Here is a 26,656-nt window from a genome sequence, read left to right as displayed (position 1 = left end):
ATTCTCTCTCGGCTTGGCTTCGCGAACGAAGATTTAAGAAGGGTGCAATAGTCCACGTCTGCTGCAGGCTCGCTGGTGGCTGACAAGACCAATGCGGGACAGGCAGGTCCGGCCACAGTGGCTGCAGGGAAAAGTCTGATTTAGGGTTGGTGCTGTAGCAGTGTGATTCTTCCTCAATCTCCTTTTGTCCTCAAGACCAGCTATGCGTGCGTTCTCAAAAGAAGAGACAGGCTGGTGGATGGTGTGCCTCCATGCTTTGCGATCTGAGGCTAGGTCAGACCACTGGTGATGGTTGATGTGACAGGTGCCAAGGGATTTCTTCAAGGAGTCCTTGTACCTCTTCTTTGGTGCCCCTCTATTTCGATGGCCGGTGGAGAGTTTGCCATACAGGGCAATCTTGGGAAGGCGGTGGTTTTCCATCCTAGAAATATGCCCTGCCCAGCGCAGCTGCGTCTTCAACAGCAGTGCCTCGATGCTGGTAACCTCCGCCCGCTTGAGAACTTCAGTGTTAAGAACATAAGAACATAAGAGAAGCCATGTTGGATCAGGCCAACGGCCCATCAAGTCCAACACTCTGTGTCACACAGTGGCAAAAAATGTTATATACACACATACACTGTGGCTAATAGCCACTGATGGACCTGTGCTCCATACACTGTGGCTAATAGCCACTGATGGACCTGTGCTCCATATTTTTATCTAAACCCCTCTTGAAGGTGGCTATACTTGTGGCCGCCACCACCTCCTGTGGCAGTGAATTCCACATGTTAATCACTCTTTGGGTGAAGAAGTACTTCCTTTTATCCGTCTTAACCTGTCTGCTCAGCAATTTCATCGAATGCCCACGAGTTCTTGTATTGTGAGAAAGGGAGAAAAGTACTTCTTTCTCTACTTTCTCCATTCCATGCATTATCTTGTAAACCTCTATCATGTCACCCCGCAGTCGACGTTTCTCCAAGCTAAAGAGTCCCAAGCGTTTCAACCTTTCTTCATAGGGAAAGTGCTCCAGCCCTTTAATCATTCTAGTTGCCCTTCTCTGCACCTTCTCTAAAGCTATAATATCCTTTTTGAGGTGCGGCGACCAGAACTGCACACAGTACTCCAAATGAGACCGCACCATCGATTTATACAGGGGCATTATGATACTGGCTGATTTGTTTTCAATTCCCTTCCTAATAATTCCCAGCATGGCATTGGCCTTTTTTATTGCAAACGCACACTGTCTTGACACTTTCAGTGAGTTATCTATCATGACCCCAAGATCTCTCTCTTGATCAGTCTCTGCCAGTTCACACCCCATCAACTTGTATTTGTAGCTGGGATTCTTAGCCCCAATGTGCATTACTTTGCACTTGGCCACATTGAACCGCATCTGCCACGTTGACGCCCACTCACCCAGCCTCAACAGATCCCTTTGGAGTTCCTCACAATCCTCTCTGGTTCTCACCACCCTGAACAATTTAGTGTCATCCGCAAACTTGGCCACTTCACTGCTCACTCCGAACTCTAAATCATTTATGAACAAGTTAAAAAGCATGGGACCCAGTACCTGTCGGAGCGGGAGTAGCAGAGTGAGGGAGATGACTTGCCCGACACAGGGCTTCAGGAAAGAAAATCAGGCAGACACGTGCAACTAGTGCCAAAAGGTGTATTAACATATATACACGACAAGTGCTCTCTTGTGCAGTCTATACAATATCACCTCCACGGACAAAGTGCTTCGCCTAACCACCATCTCACAGGGAGAGACCTGTGTGATGCACACACAGATCATATATAGTCCAAGCAGCCAATCCTGGCCGTGCTGACTCAGCAGATTGCATCACTTGGCTTCTGCCGGCTCAAGCCGGTCTGCTGATCAGGTCACTGTGACCTAGCCTGGCAGCTAGATCACCAGCTGTCATACTGTAGCTGTCAGACTGGGTTTATGTAGATTCTTGCTCCAACACACCTCCTAATCTATTTAAACCCAGTGCACCAAAACACTTTACACAGTTTACATACATGTCCACCAGCAACATTACAGTTCATATTTACGTAGCTCGGAACCCTTTCCGGAATTCGTTCAGGAACTCATCATGATTGTAAAACACATCATCGTGTTCCTGTTCAGCCAGCTCTTTCAGACGCTTGGCTTCAGCCTCCTTCTCCCTTGCCTCGCATTCTGCCACCCAGGCTTTCCATTTCTTAGCCTTTTCTTTTAACATTTCCTCAAATCCGGGTGGGTCTGGATTGACAGTCAGAGTGACATAGGGACACTTGTACCTAGCGGGACGTTGGCCTTTGGTGGACCTGGCAGACACCCGTGGCCCTGTGCTTGGACCAGCTTTGTCTTCTTCGGGTTGCTCTGTTCCCACCTCCTGGGCTGGTTGCTCTGCCCCTGTAATTGGGTGTTGAACCTCCTGACTCTCACACTTTACCTCCAGTTCCTGCATTTGAGGCTCTGCCTCCTGACTCTGCTCGTCAGGCTCTGTGCCAGCATTCGGCTCACCTTCTCCAGCCCCACTGGGTGCCACCTCCTGGGCTGGAGTTCTGGGCTGCGCTCCAACATCGTTATCGCTACTTGGCAGCAGGACAAATTGTTTCTGCAAGGAGTGCAACCTTGGCCAGCTGCTTTCTTCATTGAACTGGGCACTCTTACTAAGTGTTATCTTGCTTTTGCTATTGCAGAAACGATAACACCTGGCCCTTGGCTTGTAGCCCAGAAAAATTAGGCTCTCTGCCCGGACATCCCCCTCCCCGCTACTCGTGGAGTGGATGCCAACCCGAGCCCGTGACCCAAAGACTTTTAAAGAACTCAAATCTGGGGTCTTGTTCAACAGTAACCTGTAAGGCACATTTTTCACAGTATTACACCAAACCCTATTTTGCAAAAAAACAGCTGCATGTATGGTTTCTGCCCAATAGGTCATTGGCAGTTGTGCATCCTCTAACATGCAATACATCACATTCTGCAATACAGCCCCATGCCCATTTTCTCGGGGCGTTGCCGGGTTCGTCAGACGGTGGGCGATGCCCTTGTTCTCCAGCCAACGTTTCATCTGGTTAGATAAGAATTCCCCCCCTCTGTCGGTTTGTACAGCCAGGAGATTAACCCCTAATTGTCTCTCCACTGCTTTGACCCACTTGGTGAATGTCTTATACACCTCAGACTTATGCACCATGGTGAAAACCCACGCGTACCTCGTGTGGTCGTCGGTGGCCACCAAGCAGTATCTCCTCCCCGACAGACTCTTTGGCAATGGGCCAATAACGTCTAAATGGACTAGTTCCAGGGCTCGTGTGCTTTCCCTTGAGCTTTCTTTAGCAACAGCACACGCCTTGCTTTTGGTCTTCTTGCAGACCTGGCAATCCAAGTAACATTTGCAAGGATTTACTTTCAAACTAGGCACAAGCTCCAGGGTTTTCTTTAACGCCCTAAATCCGCAGTGCCCGAGTCTCCTATGGAGCAAATGTATACAATTATTGTGCACAGGCTCATTCGACACCTGAGCCACCTGGGCACAATCACTCTGGACCACATACAGTTTACCTTCCCTCTTTCCTGTCACAAGCAACTTTCCCCCACCTCCCAGGATTTTGCAGCAGGTTTTCTCAAATCTCACCTGGTATCCCTGGTCAAACAGTGTGCTAACACTCAACAGGTTAGACTGCAGTGAGGGTACATACAACACATTTTGCAACATACATTTCAGTGCAGGAAATTCCACATTGCCTGAGCAAACAGAATTGGCAGTGGTCCCATCAGCCAATCTCACATACTTATGCTCAGGACTGTCAATGTTTTTCAACAACTCCTTCTCGCAGCAGAGATGGCTCGTTGCCCCGGAGTCTAAAATCCAAGCAGACCCTGTGCTCTCTACTGCAGACGTGACCAGCCGGGTTGCTTCCTCACACGGGCTGGCGGTCCTCCGCTCTCGCCGCACACGCCCCCGCCTCTTCTCCCTCTCAGGGCAAGCTCGGAGCAGGTGCTGCGACGACCCGCATCCATAGCAGCGACGGACTGCAAACGCAGTCGGCTCCACTTCCTCCACCTTCGGACGCCTGCCAGCAGCAAAAGCTGGCTCATTCTTGGCTGTCTTCCCGGACACACCGATAACAGCACGCTGCCCGGCCGACACCCCCGGACAGCTCACGGCCGCAATTCTCTCTTGGAAGTCAAGCAGGTGGGCACAGACGTATTCCATGGTCAGGGTCGCTACGTCCACCGTCTCCAGAGAAGTTATCAGGGGAGTGTACTCAGGTGGCAACGACGACAGCAAAATGTACACTCTGTCGTCTGGAGCTACAGTCTTGCCTCTTGCCTCCAGCTCAACGAAACAGTCCGTTAGCCGTTTGATGTGATCTTTCACACACCCTCCAGCCGGCATAACGGTGCGGAACATCCTCCTTGTCAAGGCCATGAGGGAACCAGCAGTGGTGCTAACATGCACCGCACTCAACGCGTCCCAGGCAGCCTTGGGAGTGTCCTTCCCTCGCACATAAACCAGCTGGTCATCTCCTATGTTGGCCAGTGCCTTATCCGATAACACAGTCTCGGCAGGAGATAAGTCAGCAGGGGGGTTACTCACGAACAGCCATTGCCCTTCACGCTTGAGGTAGTGTTGCATTCTCAGGCTCCACACCGCGTAGTTGGCTGAGGTGAGCTTCTCAACGGCTACTCCAAGCTGTTGCTGAGCCATCGTGCCGACTCCTCCTCACGGCTGGCTGCCGACGTCCCTCTGGCTCTCAAACAGAGAACGGTGGTGCTTCTGTGTCCTTCACCGGCGTTCCTCGCCTCCGGCTCTTTCCAAACTCACAGTCAGCTCAACTCTCAACTCTCTCCTCCGCGCAGCGGAAGCGTGCTGGGCCCATAACCCTGTCGGAGCGGGAGTAGCAGAGTGAGGGAGATGACTTGCCCGACACAGGGCTTCAGGAAAGAAAATCAGGCAGACACGTGCAACTAGTGCCAAAAGGTGTATTAACATATATACACGACAAGTGCTCTCTTGTGCAGTCTATACAATATCACCTCCACGGACAAAGTGCTTCGCCTAACCACCATCTCACAGGGAGAGACCTGTGTGATGCACACACAGATCATATATAGTCCAAGCAGCCAATCCTGGCCGTGCTGACTCAGCAGATTGCATCACTTGGCTTCTGCCGGCTCAAGCCGGTCTGCTGATCAGGTCACTGTGACCTAGCCTGGCAGCTAGATCACCAGCTGTCATACTGTAGCTGTCAGACTGGGTTTATGTAGATTCTTGCTCCAACAGTACCGAGCCCTGCGGCACCCCACTGCTTACCGTCCTCCACTGCGAAGACTGCCCATTTATACTCACTCTCTGCTTCCTATCACTCAGCCAGTTTTTGATCCACAAGAGGACCTGTCCTTTTACTCCATGATTCTCAAGCTTTCTAAGGAGCCTTTGATGAGGAACTTTATCAAAAGCTTTCTGGAAGTCAAGGTAAACAACATCTATCGGGTCTCCTTTGTCCACATGTTTGTTCACCCCCTCAAAGAAATGCAACAGGTTAGTGAGGCAAGATCTTCCCTTGCAGAACCCATGCTGAGTCTTCCTCAATAACCCGTGTTCATCAATGTGCCTACTCATTCTGTCCTTGATAATGGTTTCTACCAACTTTCCCGGTATTGAAGTCAGACTGACTGGCCTGTAGTTTCCCGGATCTCCTCTGGAACCTTTTTTAAAGATGGGGGTGACATTTGCTACCTTCCAGTCCTCAGGAATGGAGGCAGATTTCAATGTTGGTCACAAAGTCACTCCAGTGGATGTTGAGGATGGTGCGAAGGCAGCGCTGATGAAAGCGCTCGAGGAGTCGCAGGTGATGACGGTATAAAACCCACGATTCGGAGCCGTAGATGAGGGTTGTCATCACAACCGCTTTGTAAACATTGATCTTTGTGCCTTTTTTCAGATGCTTGTTGCTCCACACTCTTTTGTGCAGTCGGCCAAAGGCACGGTTTGCCTTTGCCAGCCTGTTGTCAATCTCCTTGTCGATCTTAGCATCTGAGGAGATGATGCACCCCAGGTAGCTGAACTGCTGGACTGTCTTCAGAACTGATTCACCCACAGTGATGCAGGGAGGGTGATAATCTTCCTGGGGTGCAGGCTGGTGGAGAACTTCTGTCTTCTTCAGACTAACTTCTAGGCCGAATAGCTTGGCAGCCTCTGCAAAGCAGGACGTCATATGCTGCAGAGTTGATACCGAGTGGGAGACGAGTGCAGCATCATCAGCAAACAGTAGCTCTCGGATGAGTTTTTCCATTGTCTTGGAGTGGGCCTTTAGTCGCCTCAGGTTGAACAGGCTGCCATCGGTGCGATAGCGGATGTAGACACCATCGTCATCATCTAGATCTACTGTGGCTCTTTGAAGCATCATGCTAAAGAAGATCGTAAAGAGAGTTGGCGCGAGAACGCAGCCTTGCTTTACACCTGTGCCTATTGGGAAGGGCTCCGAGAGGTCGTTGAAGTGTCTGACTTGGCCTCGCTGGTCTTCGTGTAGCTGGATGATCATGCTGAGGAACCTTGGGGGACATCCTAAACGTTCCAAGATTTGCCACAGGCCTTGCGTTGGGAAAACCCAGAAAAGGGAAAAGAGAATGATTCAAGGGTTGGAACACTTTCCCTGTGAAGAAAAGTTAAAGCGCTTGGGGCCCATTAGCTTGTAGAAATGTCGACGGAGGGGTGATATGATAGAGGTTTGCAAGATTATGTATGGGACAGAGAAGGTAGAGAAAGAAGCACTTTCCTCCCTTTCTCACAATACGAGAACTCGTGGACATTCAATGAAATTGCTGAGCAGCTGGGTTAGAACGGATAAAAGGAAGTACTTCCTCATCCAAAGGGTGATTAACACATGGAATTCACTGCCACAGGAAATGGTGGCAGCTACAAGCATAGATAGCTTCAAGAGGGGATTGGATCAACATATGGAGCAGAGGTCCATCAGTGGCTATTAGCCACAGTGTATTGTTGGAACTCTCTGTCTTCGGCAGTGATGCTCTGTATTCTTGGTGCTTGGGGGGGGGGGCAACAGTGGGAGAGCTTCTGGTGTCCTGGCCCCACTGATGGACTTCCTGATGGCACCTGGGTTTTTTGGCCACTGTGTGATACAGAGTGTTGGACTGGATGGGCCATTGGCCTGATCCAACATGGCTTCTCTTACGTTCTTAGTCCCAGAAAGTGTTCCTAGGATTATGCTGTAATGTAATTGAAATGTTTGTACCCCTCTTTTCTCCAAGGATCAATAGATTTGTGTGTCTCTCGCTTATCACACAACCCTACAAACTAATGACCTCCAAAATATCCTGTTGTTAACTGCTTTGTTCTGGTCCTGCAAACTGAGGGCATGGTCTCCTTGACAGAGTCCATCCATCTCATGTTGGGTCTGCCTTTTTTCCTGTTTCCATCAACTTCTCCTTGCATTCTTGTCTTTCCCAGTGACTCTGGTTTTCCCGTAATGTCATTAAAGTATGGTAGCCTCAGATTAAATCATTCTAGCTATATCTGAAAAAATGAGCAGCGATTCCCAAAAACTCATTCCTTGCCACAAATTTTGTCTTTAAGACGCTCCTGAATTCTTGCTCTTTTCCGTAGCCTGTTTTCGCTTCTTCTAGGGTGAATTTGATCCAGGCGATGTAGTTTACAATGTCTAATTAAATGGCAACCAATCATGAAAACTCCCAAATCCCTCCCCGACCTGATAAAATTTAGCTAAGCGCAATAAAAACTTTAGGGTTCCAGAAGATGTTGCTGACTTTAGCAGCAAAGGTGAACTGTTTGTATTAACTTCAGCTTTTGGGTTGAAGTTCCTAAACAGACGGGTACTGCGACCTCAGAGGCGCAGTTTAACCGCTTGCAGCTCAAATGCAAAACAGAGGACTTTGAAGAAGAGGTGCTGCTATCAGTACCTTTGCTCTTATCAATAGGAAACACTTTTACGGTTCAGGTAGGGCTCGGATGCACAGTGCTTGCTAACTGCCCTCTAGGGCAGGTTCAGCTAAGAAAGAGATAATGTGCATATTTGATCACAGGACTATTTTTGTAGCAGGAGCTCCTTTGCATATTAGGCCACACACCCCTGATGTAACCAATCCTCCTGGAGCTTACAGTAGGCCCTGGACTAACAGCCCTGCAAGCTCCAGGAGGATTGGCTACATCAGGTGTGTGTGGCCTAATATGCAAAGGAGTTCCTGCTACAAAAAAAAAAGGCCCTGCTTGATCATCATGGCAGAGTGGGGATTCAGTCCTGGGTCACCCCAGTTCGTAAGGAAGCTTACAAAACCCCCCTCGTCCAAATCTCTCCCTGGATTTGGGATTTCCACAGGGCCTTACAAATAAACCAGAATGAACACATTTGAGCAGGATTTTTTTTAGTAGAAATAGCCCAGCAGGAACTCATTTGCATGTTAGGCCACACCCCTTGATGTCACCATTCTTTCGCCCAGGGCTTTTTTAAAAGGTTTAGCAGGAACTTTTTAAAAAGGTTTAGCAGAGCCAGTTTGGTGTAGTGCTTAAGTGTGCGGACTCTTATCTGGGAGAACCAGGTTTGATTCCCCACTCCTCCACTTGCAGCTGCTGGAATGGCCGTGGGCCAGCCATAGCTTTGGCAGAGGTTGTCCTTGAAAGGGCAGCTGCTATGAGAGCCCTCTCAGCCCCACCCACTTCATAGGGTGTCTGTTGTGGGGGAGGAAGGTCAAAGAGATTGTGAGCCGCTCTGAGACTCTTCGGAGTGGAGGGCAGGATATAAATCCAATATCATCATCATCTTCTTCTTCACACTCCCTGATGCCAAGCCAGCCGGAACTGTGTTCCTGTGCATTCCTGCTTTAAAAAAAATCCAAAAACCTTCATTTGCGCCCACTCCAAATTCTGAACAAGGGATTGAACACATCCCCACTGAATATGTGAAGCAGCCTTCTACTGAATCAGACCCTCAGTCCATCAAAGTCAGTATCGTCTACTCAGACTGGCAGCCCCTCTCCAGGGTCTCAGACGGAGAGCTTTCACATCACCTCCTGCCTGGTCTTTCTTACTGGAGATGCCGGGGATTGAACCTGGGACCTTCTGCATGCCAAGCAGGTGTTCTCCCAGTAAGCCGCAGTATCAGTCCTACCCCTGTTTGCCCAGCAAACAGTCCATAGGGTTCAAAATGGTTCCTTTTATTCAAGCATCAGGAAATTGATGATATTGATGAGGATGATATATTGGATTTATACCCCGCCCTTCACTCTGAATCTCAGAGTCTCAGAGCGGCTCACAATCTCCTTTACCTTTCCCCCATATAACAGACACCCTGTGAGGTGGGTGGGGCTGAGAGAGCTCTCACGGCAGCTGCCCTTTCAAGGACAACTCCTACAAGCGCTATGGCTGACCCAAGGCCATTCCATCAGCTGCAAGTGGAGGAGCAGGGGATCAAACCCGGTTCTCCCAGATAAGAGTCCGTGCACTTAACCACGACACCAAACTGTCCCAGCCTTTGGCTCTGTTTGCATGTATGTTTCCCTTCCAGTTTTGCAAGACACTGGAAACCGCATGCAGGGAACCTTTCAGCTTCTTTTTCAAAGCATTTTCCTCTCATTTGCACATTGCTTTGCATTTTCTCGAGTTTTTTTTCTCAGCTTGCAATGCGATCGCGTGTCGAGGTGTTATCAGGATTCTTCAGACAGCTTCTTGCAGACCACGCCAGGGGATGCCCCCAAGAAATAAAAACAGAGAAAGGGGAAAGTAGGACCCAAATCGGTAGACGTCTGCCAGAGGCAGGAGTTGTCAGGGAAACAGAGCTCTGGGGAAAGCGGAATGGAAACGATCGCCCTCGGTGTAAGGGTAAGAGCGATGTTTTCAAAACCCAGCCATTTCAAACGCAACAGGAGCTCACAGACACTTGCTTCCAACGGCAAGCCCGGCCTAGTAAGATTCCGTAACGATTGTCAATGCAAGGGAGCTTCTGAATTTGAACAAAGTATTTTCCCCTTCACAACAGGGCCAAGCATCACAGGATACTGAGGCCCCAGAATTGGATTCCCGAACAAAAATCTGAGAAAGCTCCCTGGAGGGAAGTGTGAGAGCAACTGGCAGAAGAAGGCTAGGAAGAGGAGAGACGGGTTTCTCCCAAGGCAACCTGTTCCAGTTTGGTGTGGTTAAGTGTGTTGACTCTTATCCGGGAGAACCGGGTTTGATTCCGCACTCCTCCGCTTACAACTGCTGGAATGGCCTTGGGTCAGTCATAGCTCTGGCAGAGGTTGTCCTTGAAAGGGCAGCTTCTGTGAGAGCTCTCTCAGTCCCACCCACCTCACAGGGTGTCTGTTGTGGGGGGGAGAAGATAAAGGCGACTGTCAGCCTCTCTGAGTCTCTGATTCAGAGAGAAGGGCGGGGTATAAATCTACAGTCTTATTCTTCTTCCTAACCTCCATGGCTTTTCCAGGCTCTTTTAGGCCTAGGAGGGAAGACAGGAACCCGTATTGTCATTTCCAAGAAATTCCACCTCCCCAGAGAAGCTGTTCTCTCAAATGCAGTTCTCAAAAGAGCTCCCTCAGCCCCACCTCCCTCACCGGGTGTCTATTGTGGGGAGAAGAAGGGAAGGAGATTGTAAACCACTCTGAGATTCTGAGTGAAGGGTGGGGTATAAATTCCTCCTCCTTCCTTCCTTTCTCCCCCCTCCTTCCTCCTCCTCCTCTTCTTCTTCCACCGCCATGATATCAGATTCAATTGGAGGTCTAAGAACACTGAATGCCATCCTAAATCACACGGAATTAGCACCAGATTGTTTCATTTAAACCAAATTGTTTTAAATTGTTTATTTTAATGTTTAATTCAACTGTTTTTATTGTTATTCTATTGTGTTTGTGAGCTGCCCTGAGCCTGCTTTGGCGGGGAAGGGTGGGATATAAATCAACTAAACTAAACTACACTTCTTCTCTCCTAGCTGTTCACTGGGTTCTCTCATCTTGATAACAAAACAACATGCTAGGTAATAGAACTACATCTCTGAGTCATACCGGACAGCATATCTCGCTCTGTAAGCCTGTGGCTTACGGCCAAGAATTCGTCCTGTGTGAATCTCTGACCAGCGGGAGGGCTAGATGCCTGTAGTGTATCCTATTCAGCTACAATCCCATAACACTCCGGTGACAAGTTCTAGCAATAGGATCCTCTCTTATCCTCCTGCACTTATGAACAGGCCGCTTCTTGAGAATTTTAGAATGCATTTTTGAAAAGTGAGAATCATCTCAAAGACCCACCCTGATCCGGGTTGCTAACCATGAGGTGGTTAGCTGGAGATCTCCCAAAATTACAACCGGTCTCCAAGCAACCAAGATCAGATCCCCTCGAGCAGATCCCCGCGTGTGGCTCTTTCACACAGATTGTGTGGCTCTCAAAGCCCCCATTGCCTGATTGCCTGGTTTGCAGAAGGCATTTGTCTCTTTAAATCACTTCTTCAAACCAAGCCAGGTTGGAGAAATGGAGAATACATTTAAAGTTAAAGTTGCTTTCTTTCCACCTCTCCTTTCCTCCTTCCCAGGCTTCATCCCCAACCTCTCTAGGAATTTCCTAACCCAGAGCTAGCAACCCCAGCAGGAACAGACAGAAGTCCTCTCCCCTGCTCACGAATGGTCCTCAGTTTATCATGGAGGCCTTCAGCTTTCTGGAAGAGCGTCCTCTCCTATGCTCAAAGATAGAAATGCTCTAGACAGACAGGCAGAACCATCAGGCAAGCAGCTGCAGTCGTGGGGGTGAGATGAACACATGAACATATGAAGCTGCCTTCTAGTGAATCAGACCCTTGGTCCATCAAAGTCAGTACTGTCTACTCAGACAGGCAGCGGCTCTCCGGGGCCTCCAGCTGAGGTTTTTCACGCCTATTTGCCTGGTCCCTTTTTAGTTGGAGATGCCGGGGACTGAACCTGGGACCTTCTGCTTACCAAGCAGACGCTCTACCACTGAACCACCATCCCTCCCCAAACTATATGGAATTAAAGGCTTTAAGCCACATGAACCACCAACAGTTGGAGAACCAGTTTGGTGTAGTGGTTAAGTGTGCGGACTCTTATCTGGGAGAACCGGGTTTGATTCCCCACTCCTCCACTTGCACCTGCTGGAATGACCTTGGGTCAGCCAGAGCTCTGGCAGAGGTTGTCCTTGAAAGGGCAGCTGCTGTGAAAGCCCTCTCCAGCCCCACCCACCTCACAGGGTGTCTGTTGTGGGGGAGGAAGGTAAAGGAGATTGTAGGCCGCTCTGAGACTCTGTCCTTGAAAGGGCAGCTGCTGTGAGAGCCCTCTCAGCCACACCCACCTCACAGGGTGTCTGTTGTGGGGGAGGAAGTTGAAGCAGATTGTGAGCCACTCTGAGACTCTTTGGAGTGGAGGGCGGGATATAAATCCAATATCTTCATCTACCTCACAGGGTGTCTGTTGTGGGGGAGGAAGGTAAAGGAGATTGTGAGCCGCTCTGAGACTCTTCGGAGTGGAGGGGGGATATAAATCCAATATCTTCTTCTTCTTAACATGCATGAGGGTCAAAAAGACATTAGCATGTGAAATTCATTGCCACAAGAAGCATTGGTGGCTACAAGCATGGACATCTTCAAGGTGGTAGGCCCATCAGTGGTTATTACCCCCAATGTAGATGGAACGCAGTGATGCTCTGTATCCTGGGTGCTTGGGAAGGGGCCACAGTGGGAGGGCTTCTGGAGTTTTGGCCCTGCTGCTGGACCTCCTGATGGCACCTGGGATTTGGCCACTGTGTGACACAAAGTGTCTGACAGGATAGGCCACTGGCCTGTTCCAGCATGGCTCCTCTGATGTTCTTATATCTGGGGCAGTGATGCTCTGTCTTCTTGATACTTGGGGGAGGGCAACTGGCAGCAGCTCTCCAGGGTCATAGAATCATAAGAGTAGGAAGGGGCTGTACAGACCATCTAGTCCAACCCCCTGCTCCATGCAGGATCAGCCTAAAGCATCTCCGACATCATCCAGCTGCGTTTTGAAGACAGCCGAAGAAGGGGAGCTCACAACTTCCCTAGGCAGCTGGTTCTACCCCTGAAGTACTTGGACTAAAAAAAAATTTCTTCCTAATATCCAGCCGGTACCTTTTTGCGTTTCATTTGAGCCCACTGCTTCAGGTCCTGCCCTCGGCTGCCAAGCGGAACAGCTCCTTGCCCTTCTCTAAATGACAGCCTTTCGGATATTTAAAGAGAGCCCTCATGTCTCCCCTCAATCTCCTCTTCTCCAGACTGAACATTCCCAAGGCCCTCAGCCTTTCCTCACAGGGTTCTTCCTCCAGGCCCTTGGACATCCTCGTTGCTCTCTTCTGCACCCACTTGATTTTGTCCACATAAGAGAACATAAGAGAAGCCATGCTGGATCAGGCCAATGGCCCACCCAGTTCAACACTCTGTGTCATATAAGAACATAAGAGACGCCATGCTGGATCAGGCCAATGGCCCACCCAGTTCAACACTCTGTGTCACATAAGAACATAAAAGAAGCCATGCTGGATCAGGCCAATGGCCCACCCAGTTCAACACTCTGTGTCACATAAGAACATAAGAGAAGCCCTGTTGGATCAGGCCAATGGCCCACCCAGTTCAACACTCTGTGTCACATAAGAACATAAGAGACGCCATGTTGGATCAGGCCATTGGCCCATCCATTGCAACACTCTGTGTCACATAAGAACATAAGAGACGCCATGTTGGATCAGGCCAATTGGCCATTCAGTGCAACGCTCAGTGTCACATAAGAAAAGCCATGTTGGATCAGGCCAGTGCCCCATCCAGTCCAACACTCTGTGTCACATAAGGACATAAGAGAAGCCATGTTGGATCAGGCCAGTGCCCCATCCAGTCCAACACTCTGTGTCACATAAGAACATAAGAGAAGCCATGTTGGGTCAGGCCAATGGCCCATCTAGTCCAACACTCTGTGTCACATAAGAGAAGCCATGTTGGGTCAGGCCAATGGCCCATCCAGTCCAACACTCTGTGTCACATAAGAACATAAGAGAAGCCATGTTGGGTCAGGCCAATGGCCCATCTAGTCCAACACTCTGTGTCACATAAGAGAAGCCATGTTGGGTCAGGCCAGTGGCCCATCCAGTCCAACACTCTGTGTCACACAGTGGCAAAAAAAACCCCCAGGTGCCATCAGCAGGTCCATCAGTGGGGCCAGGACACCAGAAGGCCTCAACCTGTTGCCCCTCCCAAGAACCACATCTTTTTTGAAGTGAGGCCTCCAGAACTGCACACAGTATTCCAAGTGTGGCCTGACCAAGGCAATATACAGCGGAGCTATTCTATCTATCTATCTATCTATCTATCTATCTATCTATCCATCCATCCATCCATCATCCATCCATCTATCATCCATCCATCTATCATCCATCTATCTATCATCCATCTATCTATCTATCATCTATCTATCTATCTATCATCCATCTATCTATCTATCATCCATCTATCTATCTATCTATCATCCATCTATCTATCTATCTATCATCTATCTATCTATCATCTATCTATCTATCATCTATCTATCTATCTATCTATCTATCAATCTATCTATCTATCATCTATCTATCATCTATCCATCTATCAGATTTATATCCCGCCCTCCCCCGACAGACTCAGGGCGGCTAACAACAGTTTAAAAACATTGGCAATTTACAAACATATTAAAATTAAATACATAAAAAAAACATTTCCATACATATTAAAAATCCAAGACGGCAAGCTTCTGCTTTCCATTGTATTAGTTCAGCGAGATTGTCGGTGCTGAAGGTAATAGCCGCCTCCCCCTAACCATTAAAGGCGAGTTTGAATAGTTCGGTCTTACAGGAGCTGCAGAACTGTGGCAGGTCCCACGGGGCCCTGATGTTTTCGGGGAGGGCGTTCCACAAAGTGGGGGCTATTACCGAGAACACTCTGGCTCTAGCGCTGGTCAATCGAGCTTCTTTCAGTCCAAGGATCTTAAAGAGATTCTGAGACCCTGAATGTAGCGCTCTCTGAGGTGTGTATGGGGAAAGATCCCAGGAGGAGATCTTTCACATCACCTCCTGCCTGATCCCTTTAACTGGAGATGCTGGGGATTGAACCTGGGACCTTCTGCATGCCAAGCAGAGGCTCTTCCACTGAGCCACAGCCCTTCCACTTGAAAATTACGGGCACTATCATATCAGGTCTCTGCGGCAACTGAAGGCGCTCCAGGAAAACAACATACACAGTCCTCGGAAGGCTCTGTACCACTCAGATGGGGAGGCTGCTTGCATTCAGACCCGAAACTGATTCTCCTGCCACCTGTTCTTCAGGATTTTCCAACAGCAGCAGCAACGACAAAATGACTAATGCAATAATCTCAGCTCTGCCTCCTTAGCAGAGCCAGGAACACCTACACACGCATGCAAATATCTGTGCTGTACCCTGTTTCCCTAAAGAGCAAACGCTCCTTGGTTCATGTTATTTGTATCCCGGTTCTCCTACGCTTCCCATATGGAGCACCAGTTTGTGGAAGGTGAGAAACAGCCACCCTCCGTCTTCCATGTGGCTCTCCTTCCAGCTCTGGAAGAAAAACACCCAAATTGGGGCCAAGCCAGTGGAGGAGGAAGAAGAAGAGGAAGAAAATGATGATATTGGATTTACATCCTGCCCTCCACTCTGAATCTCAGAGTCTCAAAGCGGCTCACAATCTCCCACAACAGACACCCTGTGAGGTGGATGGGGCTGAGAGAGCTCTCCCAGAAGCTGCCCTTTCAAGGACAACCTTGAAGTGGAGGAGTGGGGAATCAAACCCGGTTCTCCCAGATAAAGAGTCTGCACACTTAACCACTGCACCAAACTGGTAGGGAGGGTGCAAGGCCTCTCCAGCAAGTGATTGCTGCAGGCCGATTAATTGCCTCATTTCCTGTGCAGTGCGCACTCGCCACGTCTCTGTGGACAGGTCCGTCACAACACTGGTAGAACTGGGTGGCCCGGTGAAAATAGCAGGTGATGCGGTGAATCCCTTTTATCCAGCATCACTGGTCCCCTCCCCCCCAAAAAAGATGCAACACTGACTGCCTTGCTCCTTTGTCCCGTCTACCCTCCCCAGTTCAAATTTTACCACTGCTGCTGACTGCACAAAAGCTGCCAATGTGTTCCACATGTACTATTCAGATCAGGGGTGTCTAGCTTGTGGCTCTTTCACACATATTGTGTGGCTCTCAAAACCCCCACTGCCCTGCTGGCTGCCTTGGAGAAGGCCTTTGACTCTTTAAATTACTTCTCCAAGCCAAGACAGCTGGCAGCTTGGAGAATCCATTTAAAATTAAAGTTGCTTTGTTTCCACCTCTCCCTCCCTCCATCTATTTTCCTTCCTTCCTTCCTTCCTTCCTTCCTTCCTTCCTTCCTTCCTTCCTTCCTCTCAAACACTTGAAGTTTATGTCTTGCAGCTCTTGTTACGTTAAGCAAGTTTGGCCACCCCTGATTCAGACCAACTCTCGTAACAGCACAAAAGGATGCCGAATGTACCCCATGGTTTTCAAGCCTTCTCATGGCTTACAATCTCCTTCCCTTCCTCTCCCCACAACACACCCCTTGTGAGGTAGGTGGGGCTGAGAGAGCTCTGAGATAACTTGTTACTGGTCCAAGGTCACCCAGCTGGTGGCTGTACATGGAAGAGCGAGGAATCAAACCCAGTTCTCCAGATTAGAGTTTAATGCTCTTAATCACTACACCAAACTGCAGGGCTAGAGGCTGGGTCCTTTTTTTGGAGCAGGAACGCACAGGGACGCACTCCCTGGTGGCTTGGTGTCAGGAAGTGTGGCTTAATACTCAAATGAGCTCCTGCTGAGCTTTTTCTACAAAAAAAGCCCTGTGTGAAACAATGGTGACATCAGGGGGTGTGGCCTAAAATGCAAATTAGTTCTGGGCATCTCACGCAGGGACGGTCTAGGAATTCCTCCCCCTCCATCTATTTTCCTTCCTTCCTTCCTTCCCTCCTTCCTTCCCTCCTTCCTTCCTTCCCTCTTTCCTTCCCTCCCTCCTTCCTCCCTCCCTCCTTCCTTCCTTCCTCCCTCCCTCCCTCCTTCCTCCCTCCTTCCTTCCTTCCCTCCCTCCTTCCCTCCTTCCTTCCTCCCCTCCTTCCTTCCTTCCTTCCTTCCTTCCTTCCTTCCTTCCTTCCTTCCTTCCCTCCCTCCTTCCTTCCCTCCTTCCTTCCTTCGGTTTCTTGTGGGGATGCTCTAGCAATTTGGGGAGGAAGCCAGGGGACCTTGGCAACCCTACTTCTTTGGGTTAAATTTTTCATCCCCTGTTTTTGTTTCCGGTCTTTAAAATACTCCCAGATTCAATTCAGAGCTTTGCAACGTAAACTTCAGCCACTTTAAATGGAAATTTTTCAAGTCGGTAGTCCCTGTGTAGTTCCCAAGACTCCAAAGCCAGGGAGAGAGAGAAGGGCCTCCTCTTACTTCTGCTCAGATTGCATCGATTATGAACTTCCGCCACCCACTTCACACCCAAGACAGTGTGACAAAAGACACTCGGCCAGCAAAGCAGCGTAACTTACACTGTGCCAGACGCTCTCGGGTCACGCAAAACAATGTAATTTATCTCTCCGAGGTGGTAAAACCGAGAGGAGGAAGCAACAGGAAAAACTGCTAACCGGAGGGTGGAAAGATAAAGCCGAAGGAACCCGATCCCCTTTGTCTTGGGGAGTAATTGACACCACTACCCCATTTGCGTCATGGCTGAATTTGGGCCCACAAGCGTAGAAGGTAATCCATAATCCCCCGCTGCAGAGGAAAGTGACTCACACCGCAGGCTCACCCGGTTAGGAGTGCCAGAAGGCATCACAGCCGCTGAACTGTGTTCACAACCCGCTTTGTTTCATGGACAACAATTGTTTGTGTGTGTTGTTTCTCGTGTTCCTGTTTTTGGCACCCTTCCAGCCATTGCCCTCACTGCCTTCCGCTTCCCTGCCCTCGCTGCCCTCTGGTCCATCTTCCCACAGCGACTTTTAGATCTACTGGCAACTGTGACCGCGAGGGCTTTTTTGGTAGCAGCAGCTCCTTTGCATATTAGGCCACACACCCCTGATGTAGCCAATCCTCCAAGAGCTTACAGTAGGCCCTCTACTAAGAGCCCTGTAAACTCTTGGAGGATTGGCTACAGAAGAGGGGTGTGGCCTAATATGCAAAGGAGTTCCTGCTACAAAAAGCGCCCTGATGACCCGTACAACTTTGTTAATGGCGTCCCGCTATTACATCCAACATCACAGACACCAACTAAAACTGGGAAAACACAGAAGGAAGGGAAAGTGCTGAGGTTAGGTTGCCAGCCTCCAGCTGGCACCTGGAGATCTCCTGCGATTACAATTGATCTCTCTAGGACCAAGATTTTCTCCTCTGGAGAAAATGGCGGCTTTGGCAGGTGGTTTCTATGCCGTTATACCCCTTCTGAGGTCCCACTCCAAAATCTGCCCTCTTCAAGCTCCACTCCCCAGATCTCTAGGTTTTTCTGAAACTGTAGCTCGCAACTCTGAGACACAGCAGTGAATCCTCTTGCAGACCAATGCAGGCGTCTTGAGAAATGAATATTTTATCCAAATTTATAGATCGCCTCTCCAGATACCTGCTCCAGGGCACATAACAGGACAACACAAATTTAACTCCACAATTAAACAATTTCGTCAAACAAATCTCCCTGCAATAAACTTAGAAGTAATTGGGCTGGGTGGAATAGGCAACTTCCAGAGCAAATCTTGAAATGTTGGAGAACATTCCATGCCCACCTGTATTTAGCACCCCGCCCCCCCACACTCAGCCGAACACTCATCTCCAAGTATGCAGTGTACCCTTCCCCATGGATGCAATCAGAACTTTGAGCTGTGGCCATCTTCAAAGGCAGACCCATGCAGAAAAAGTTTCAGCTTGTTGTGATTCTAGGCCAAATTCGCTTGACAAAAGAGCCACAAAAATAAACTGGAGAGCCAGTTTGGTGTAGAGGTTAAGTGTGCGGACTCTTATCTGGGAGAACCGGGTTTGATTCCCCACTCCTCCACTTGCACCTGCTGGCATGGCCTTGGGTCAGCCAGAGCTCTGGCAGAGGTTGTCCTTGAAAGGGCAGCTGCTGTGAGAGCCCTCTCCAGCCCCACCCACCTCACAGGATGTCTGTTATGGGGGAGGAAGGTAAAGGAGATTGTGAGCTGCTCTGAGACTCTTCGGAGTGGAGGGCGGGATATAAATCCAATATCATCTTCTTCTTCTTCTAAATGCCAGATGTTTGAGAGTCACAAGATATGACTGTCAGATAGAGCCCCAAATCATGAATGACAGATGTTTGACTGCTGCAAGACGGAAGGAAGGAACGAAGGAAGGAAGACAGATGGGGAGGGGAAGGGAGGTGGAAAGAAAGCAGTTTTAACTTTAAATGCATTCTCCAAGCCTCCAGCTGGCTTGGAGAAAGGGTTTAAAGAGACAAATGCCTTCTCCAAGCCAGCCAAGAGTGCAGTGGGGGCTTCAAAAGCCACACAATACGTGAGCAAGAACCATATGTGGCTCCCAAGCCACAGTTTGGCCATCCCTGTTCTAGGCAGACAGACGTAGCTACCTGTTGCCTGCTTTGCATGCGGGGGCTGCTGTTTCTCCCATTGCAAGGGGGGCAGCATTCTGACCTGGGCACCCATGCCTACTCCAAGGGCATTCCACTGCAAAATCGGGACCCCCAATTCACAGCCAGCAAGGGCATTCCACTGCAAAATCGGGACCCCCAATTCACAGCCAGTGCTGTTTTGCATGCACGCCTTCGGTCTCTTTCCGCTGCGGCCCTTGTCTGTCTCCACAAGAGATGTCTGCTGCATTCTCCTTTTCAGAGCGGAGGTTGTGGCAAAGCTTGCCAAAAAAACAACAACAAAAGGAACAACAACAAAACCAGACTCGCAAACCCTTTTTACATGCTGGCTGTACCACGAGGGAAGTAATGTAAGGCAATCAGCAGGCTGGTAAATTATCGTGGGAGTTTTGCTGGTCCCCCCTTGGGGAAAGCCACACTGGAGATAAGAAAAATCTACAAAACCATCCAAAAGATTGTTGTGGTCACGATTCTGTGCACAGCAATAATATTTTAACTCCGTGCCCTCTAGGGGAGCCAGGTTCCTCCAGCCATGAGGGGGAGATGGGGATAGGGTTGCCAACTCCAGGCTGGAAAACTCCTGGAGATTTGGGGGTGGAGCCTGGGGGTGGACAGAGAGGTAACAATGCCAGAGAGTCCCCCCCTCGAAAGCGGCCATTTTCTCCAGGGGAACTGATCTCTATAGTCTGGAGATGAGCCGTTATTCTGGGGATCCCCAGGCTTCAATCGGAGGCCCGGACAACCCAAAAATACTGCGGAAAATTAAAAGTATCATGCACTAAAAATTACTACTATTGAACCTAATTCCAAAAGTATCTTAAAAGTGAAACAGTCCAAAGTTAGAATACATATCCCAATATTATATATATTTCATAACTATCACAATAAACTCTAACAATCAAACATAAGTTATAACAACCAAATTCTCCATTCATTCAGTCACACATAAGTGTGTCAGTTTCCGGCTTCAGTCGCTTATTTACCACTTCAGTATCTTCGCCACACGCTTCTGTGGGACAGGTTAAAGTGCTAGTGCTCGTGCTGATTCATCAGAGAAAATGCCTTCTGATTTTTGGCAGTTCTTTCCTATTTCTAAACAGCAATTATAACAGCTTCAAACATCAACAAGTTGGGAGGAGGGAGAGAGGGAGGAAGGAGGGAGGGAGGGAGAGGGAGAGGAAGGGAGGGGAGAGAGGGAGGAAGGGAGGGAAGGTGAGGGAGAGGGAGGAAGGGAGGAGGGAGAGGGAGAGAGGGAAGGGAGGGAGAGAGGGAGGAAGGGAGGGAAGGAGAGGGAGAGAAGGAAGGGAGGGAGGGAGAGGGAGAGAAGGGAGGGAGGAGAGAGAGAGGAGGGAGGGAGGGAGGAATGGAGGGAGAGTGGGAGGGAGGGAGAGAGGGGAGGAAGGGTGGGAGTGGAGAGGGGAAGGAGATGTGAGGGAGGAAGGAGAGAGGAAGGAGGAAGGTGTGGGAGGGAGAGGGATGGGAGGTGAATGATGAGAGAAGGTGATGATGGAGAGGTGAGAAGGCGAGGAGTGTTGATAGACTGGAAAGTAGGAGTGAGGAGATTGAGGAAGGAGGGAAGTAGGCAGGGATGCTCGAACTAGGCTGCTTAGCAGACCTCAGTGCTTCTTCAAGTGCACCCTGACAACAGAATCAAAGCTCTCTGGTCTCCTGACAAGTCATTAAGTTCAGAACCCTACTGTCTCCTCCCCCACCCCTAGAAGCCAGAATCAGTTTTGGTTGGAGGGAAAGAGACCAGGGCTTTTTTGGTAGAAGAAGCCTAGCCGGAACTTATTTGCATATTAAGCCACACACCCCTGACATCACCACTGTTTCACACAGGGCGTTTTGTAGGGAAAAGCCAGCAGGAACTCATTAGCATGCTTAGGCCACAACCCCCTGACATCACCACTGTTTCACGCAGGTGTTTTTGTATGAAAAAGGCCCAGGAGGAACTCATTTGCATACTTAGGCCACACCCCCTTACATCACCACTGTTTCACGCATGGGTGTTTTTGTAGGAAAAGGCCCAGGAGAACTCATTTGCATACTTAGGCCACACCCCTGACATCACCACGTTCACGCAGGGCATTTTTGTAGGGAAAAGCCAGTAGAACTCATTGCACATTAGGCCACACCCCCTGCCACTAACCAGCTAGAACTGTGTTCCTGTACATTCCTGCTCAAAAAAGGGAAAAGCCCCGAAAGAGACACTGTTCCCCAAATTTGTGGGGTTTGTGTATGTTCCCTGGCCAGAGCCATTAGGAGGTCTGTGGCCAAGCCAAGGGGAAAAGAAGGGTCCGCTGTGTAAGCACCATTCGTTTCCGACTCTGGGGTGACGTTGCTTTCACAACGTTTTCACGGCAGACTTTCTACGGGTGGTTTGCCATTGCCTTCCCAGTCATCTACACTTTCCCCACAGCAAGCTGGGCACTCATTTTGCCAATCGCGGAAGGATGGAAGGCTGAGTCAACCTTGAGCCGGCTACCTGAAAACCCAGCTTCCACGGGGATCGAACTCAGGTCGTGAGCAGAGCTTAGGACTGCAGTCCTGCAGCTTTAACACTCTGTGCCACGGGGCTCTTATAAGCCAAGGGGACACACCTCTAAATGTGCTTGTTATACTGGTCAGTCACTGGTAGCACACCACCAGCGTTCCCTCTAAGCTGAGTTAGGGTGAGCTAGCTCACAGGTTTTTTTAGCCTCCAGCTCACACCTTTTTGTCTTAGCTCAGGAAAAAGGGCCCCAGAGCACACTAACTGATGCAGTCGCTCACCACTTTCACGCCAGTCGCTCACAACTTGAATACTAGTAGCTCACCAAGTAGAATTTTTGCTCACAAGACTCTGCAGCTTGGAGGGAACACTGGGCACCACCCAAAGGTTGCTTTTCTTTTCTTCCTTGTGAAGCCCCTGTGGATTTTATCCTCAGCACCCTGGGCCACCCCGTGGCATCTTCGCCGGCGTGTTGAAGACTGCCAGAGAGACACCATTTCTCCCGTCACACCCCAGATGGAGAATTAAGGAAAGTTGATAAGTTCCTCTCAACAAAAGAGGAACAGAAACAAAGGGGGAGCGTGCTTGCACTGAACCAGGGGTGGCCAAACTGTGGCTTGAGAGTCACCTGCGGCTCTTTCACACATATGGTGTGGCTCTTGAAGCCCCCACTGCCCTATTGGCCGGCTTGGAGAAGGCCTTTGTCTCTTTAAATCGCTTCTCTAAGTCAAGCCAGCCAGTAGCTTGGAGAATGCATTTAAAGTTAAAGTTGCTTTCTTTCTACCTATCCCTCCCCCAGGAACCCCGTGGTGTAGAGTGGTAACGCTGTAGTACTGCAGTCGGAGCCCTCTGCTCATGACCTGAGTTCAATCCCAGTGGAAGCTGTTCAGGTAGCTGGCTCTAGGTTGACTCAGCCTTCCATCCTTCTGAGGTCGGTCAAATGAGGACCCAGCTTGCTTGGGGGGGGGGGGGAAGTGTAGATGACTGGGGAAGGCAATGGCAAACCACCCCGTAAAAAGTCTGCCATGAAAACGTGAAAGCAACGTCACCCCAGAGTCGGAAACAATTGGTGCTTGCACACAACTTTTACATTTTTTTTTTAGCAGAGTGATATAAATTTTATAAAGGACACAAACACAAATGTATTCTTTAAAAAAAAAACTTAAAACATGCTTAAAACGTTAGCACTCATTGGTCTTAAGGATGCTTTCTTTGTATCTCTTCTGTGGGATCCAGGGAACTGAGGAAAGGAAGCTCTGACTCTTTCCTTCCTTCCCCAGGGTCTCGGGGGGGGGGGGGAGCCTCAGCCAATAGAGAGAGGCTTGGCTCAGTAGCTCTGCTGTGCAACTGAGAGAGCTTGGCAAAGCAAGCTATTCCTCTTCAAGGGAGGAGCCTCAGCCAATGGAGAAAATAAAGGTTTTGCTCTGTAGCTCCTGCGCAATTGAGCAATCCTTGCAAAGAAAGCTGTGATGCAGAAGGAAGCAAGATATAGGGAGAAGGAAGCAGATGACAGCCAGTTGCTTGGGGGCCTGATAGGAGACTTCCGGGGGCCTGATTCAGCCCCCAAACGGCATGTTTGACACCCCTGGTCTAGGGCAAGCCTTGTGCCCCAGAAAGCTGCACCAGAACCCACGGGTTGAAATGGAATCAAAAGAGTTCCTGGCTAAACATTAGGAAGAACTTCCTGACAGAGCGGTTCCTCAGTGGGACGGTGGAGGAGGGACGGTGGCTCAGTGGTAGAGCATCTGCTTGGGAAGCAGAAGGTCCCAGGTTCAATCCCTGGCATCTCCAAAAAAGGGTCCAGGCAAATAGGTGTGAAAAACCTCAGCTTGAGACCCTGGAGAGCCACTGCCAGTCTGAGAAGACAATACTGACTTGGATGGACCGAGGGTCTGATTCAGTATAAGGCAGCTTCATATGTTCATATGTTCAGTGGAACAGGCTTCTTCGAGAGGCGGTGGGCTCTCCTTCCTTGGAGGTTTTCAAGCAGAGGCTAGAGGTCCCTCCGACAGCAATGAAGATCCTGTGAATTGGGCAGAGCGTGAGAGGAGGGCAGGAAGGGCTGCATCAGGGCTTAGCTCTCGTGGACCTTTCTTACACACCCAGGGAAATGCTGATGGCCACTTTGGGATCAGGAAGCAGTTTTTCTGCAGGCCAGTTTGCCCAGGGATCTTGGAGGGGGTTTTACTTTTGCCACCTTCTGGGCATGGAGCAGGGGTCACTGGAGGTGTTTGCAGAGGGAGGGATTTGTGAATGTCCTGCATTGTGCAGGGGGTTGGACTAGATGTCCCTGGAGGTTCCTTCCAGCTCTAGGATTCTATGAACTCTTTGCCTCCCTGTGTTCTCCAATCGCCTAAGCACCCACCGGTTGCTCCGCTGCAAGAGTAGCCCCAAACTTCACCCCAGCCGCTCTCCAAACAGCCTCGGCCCACCTGCGATACATAACCCCTAGCCTACCTTGTAGGATTGTTGTAAGGGCAAGCCACAAGAAGGAGAAAATCCAAAATAAGAAAAGAACCTCTAAACACAAACGCGGAACAAAGCAGCCCCAGGGAGCAAATCCAGGCTTTCAAATTTGATCGAACGCAAGTGAAACACTTTTAAGTCGCCTGCGCAACGGAAGTCACTGTTGCCATGACGAGAAAATCCAGGGGAGAAAAGCCTTTTTGAGAGAGAGAGACACAGAGAAAGAGAGAGAGAGTCCAGGAACACCTTTAAGACTAACACATTTTATTGTAGCCAGGGGTGATTTTGTAGAAAAAGAGGTACCATAACTCATTAGCACAACTCTTTTGCATACGCCACACACAACCTGACATCACCGGAAGGTGTACTGAATTATATCAGCTCAGCATCTACCTTCAAATGCTTCTTGAATCATAATGGTCATCATAAAACCTGACTCCCCTCATACTTTTTAAATGACTTTCTCCTCTGTGGCCACAGTGGCATGAGGAAATTTCCACCTGCCTGCTTTCTATGTTTTGGTTCTTTCCCCCATTTTTTGAGGGAAAGAATATTGGAAAGTTTGCCAAATCTTATCGTTCAGCAAAATTCTCCCAGGGGGTTTGAACCATGGAGACTGGAAGCCACTATTTCGGGGGGGGGGGGGGGGTTTAAGAAAAAAAGAGCACAATAACATTTTGAGGTTCCGGAACTCCGCTCCTGTGAGCTCCTGCTCAAAATGAAGCCGGATTGTAGCCTAAGCTGCTGAGAAACACAGCTCTCCTGCTCAAAATGAAGCCGGATTGTAGCCTAAGCTTCTGAGAAACACAGCTCTCTTCGTCAGATGCACGAAGAGTGCCGTGTTTCTCAAAAGCTTAAGCGACAATAAAATTGGTTCGCCTAAGGCCTCATTTTTCTAACATTTTTCCTCACAAAAAAAATGTGGAAATAAGCAAAACGCAGAAAGAAACAGACAGAAATCTTCCTCGTGCTGCTGCGGCCACAGAGGAAAAAGTCATTTGAAAAGTCTGAGGGGAGTAAAGTTTTCTTACGACAATTCTAACTCAAGAAGCATTGGAAGGCAGATGCTGAGCGATTTAATTGAGTACACCTTCCGGGGATGTCAGGGGTATGCGGGAGGGCACACAGGAGTTATGCCCATGAATTGTGCCCATGAGCTCCGGCACCTCTTTTTCTACCCAATGACTCCTGGTTAGCCTTAAAGGTGTTCCCAAACGGTGTTCCCTCTAAGCTGAGTTAGCGTGAGCTAGCTCACAGATTTTTAGCCTCCATCTCCCACCTTTTTGTCTTAGCTCAGGAAAAATGGCCCCAGAGCACCATAATGTATGGAGCAGCTCACAACTTTAATCCCAGTAGCTCACAAAGTAGGATTTTTGCTCACAAAACTCCATGGCCTCAGAGGGAACATGGCTTCTGGACTATTTTGCAGCAAACAGACTCCCAGGGCTCATTTCCCACCCACCCCCCTCCCCGATCTTACAAAAGAGAGACTTTTTACCTTGCATATCTGGTCTTCTGGAAATCCAGCAACCTGGACACGAACATCTTGGCAGTTCCATGAGAAGCCAGCTCTGGGCAGGAGAGGAGCAGGCGGTGGGGGGTGGAGGTCAGCAACGGCTCAGCGGAGAGGGCTCCGAGAAAGCCAACCGAGGGATTGGGGAGAAGGGAATCTCTTTGCACTTCCCGGGAGCCCCGGTCAAAAAGCGGGACCGGCAGCCCCCACCCACCGTCCCCAACCGCTTGGGAAGCCGCTTCATCTCGCCTGCTCTCCAAAGGCAGGCATGGGCTGGGGGCTGGGGAGCCGCAGCTGGATCCCCCCCAAAAAGGACTCTAGCTGGGCAGGGGCTTCTCTTGCAAAGGCTGGCGGCTGGAGAGCGGCATGCGGGAGGGAGGGAGAGCAGGAGGCTTCAAGGCACGTGGAGCTGCCTGGGAGGGGAGAGGAGGAGCTGCATGCAAAAGGCTGGAGATGCAATTGCAAGGGGGAGGGTGGGAAGGAGGAGAAGGGGGGGGGGGCTTGGAAAAGCAGCCTCGGGCTGCCTTCGTGCTGGAGGGGGCAAAAAGCCAGGCTTGCAATGCCCGGCGGCCGACCCCCCGAAA

The 26,656-nt window shown here is 49.7% G+C and overlaps 1 protein-coding gene across 1 annotated transcript in view; it reads right to left on the bottom strand.

Moving 5' to 3' along the window:
• MMD2 (monocyte to macrophage differentiation associated 2) overlaps nucleotides 1–26,149 on the bottom strand; it is a 32,972-nt gene extending 6,823 nt beyond the window's left edge. The window contains exon 1 of the mRNA XM_060261022.1: nucleotides 26,058–26,149. Coding sequence (XP_060117005.1) covers nucleotides 26,058–26,104 — 47 coding nt within the window. The 5' untranslated portion in view covers nucleotides 26,105–26,149. The remainder of the gene's footprint in view (nucleotides 1–26,057) is intronic.
• Between the last annotated feature and the right edge of the window lie 507 nt (nucleotides 26,150–26,656).

This window comes from Heteronotia binoei, chromosome 20 (assembly GCF_032191835.1).
Source record: "Heteronotia binoei isolate CCM8104 ecotype False Entrance Well chromosome 20, APGP_CSIRO_Hbin_v1, whole genome shotgun sequence".
Lineage (NCBI taxonomy): Eukaryota > Metazoa > Chordata > Lepidosauria > Squamata > Gekkonidae > Heteronotia > Heteronotia binoei.
Note: the sequence above shows the minus strand (reverse complement) of the source record. Positions and strands in the feature narration are given on the sequence as shown.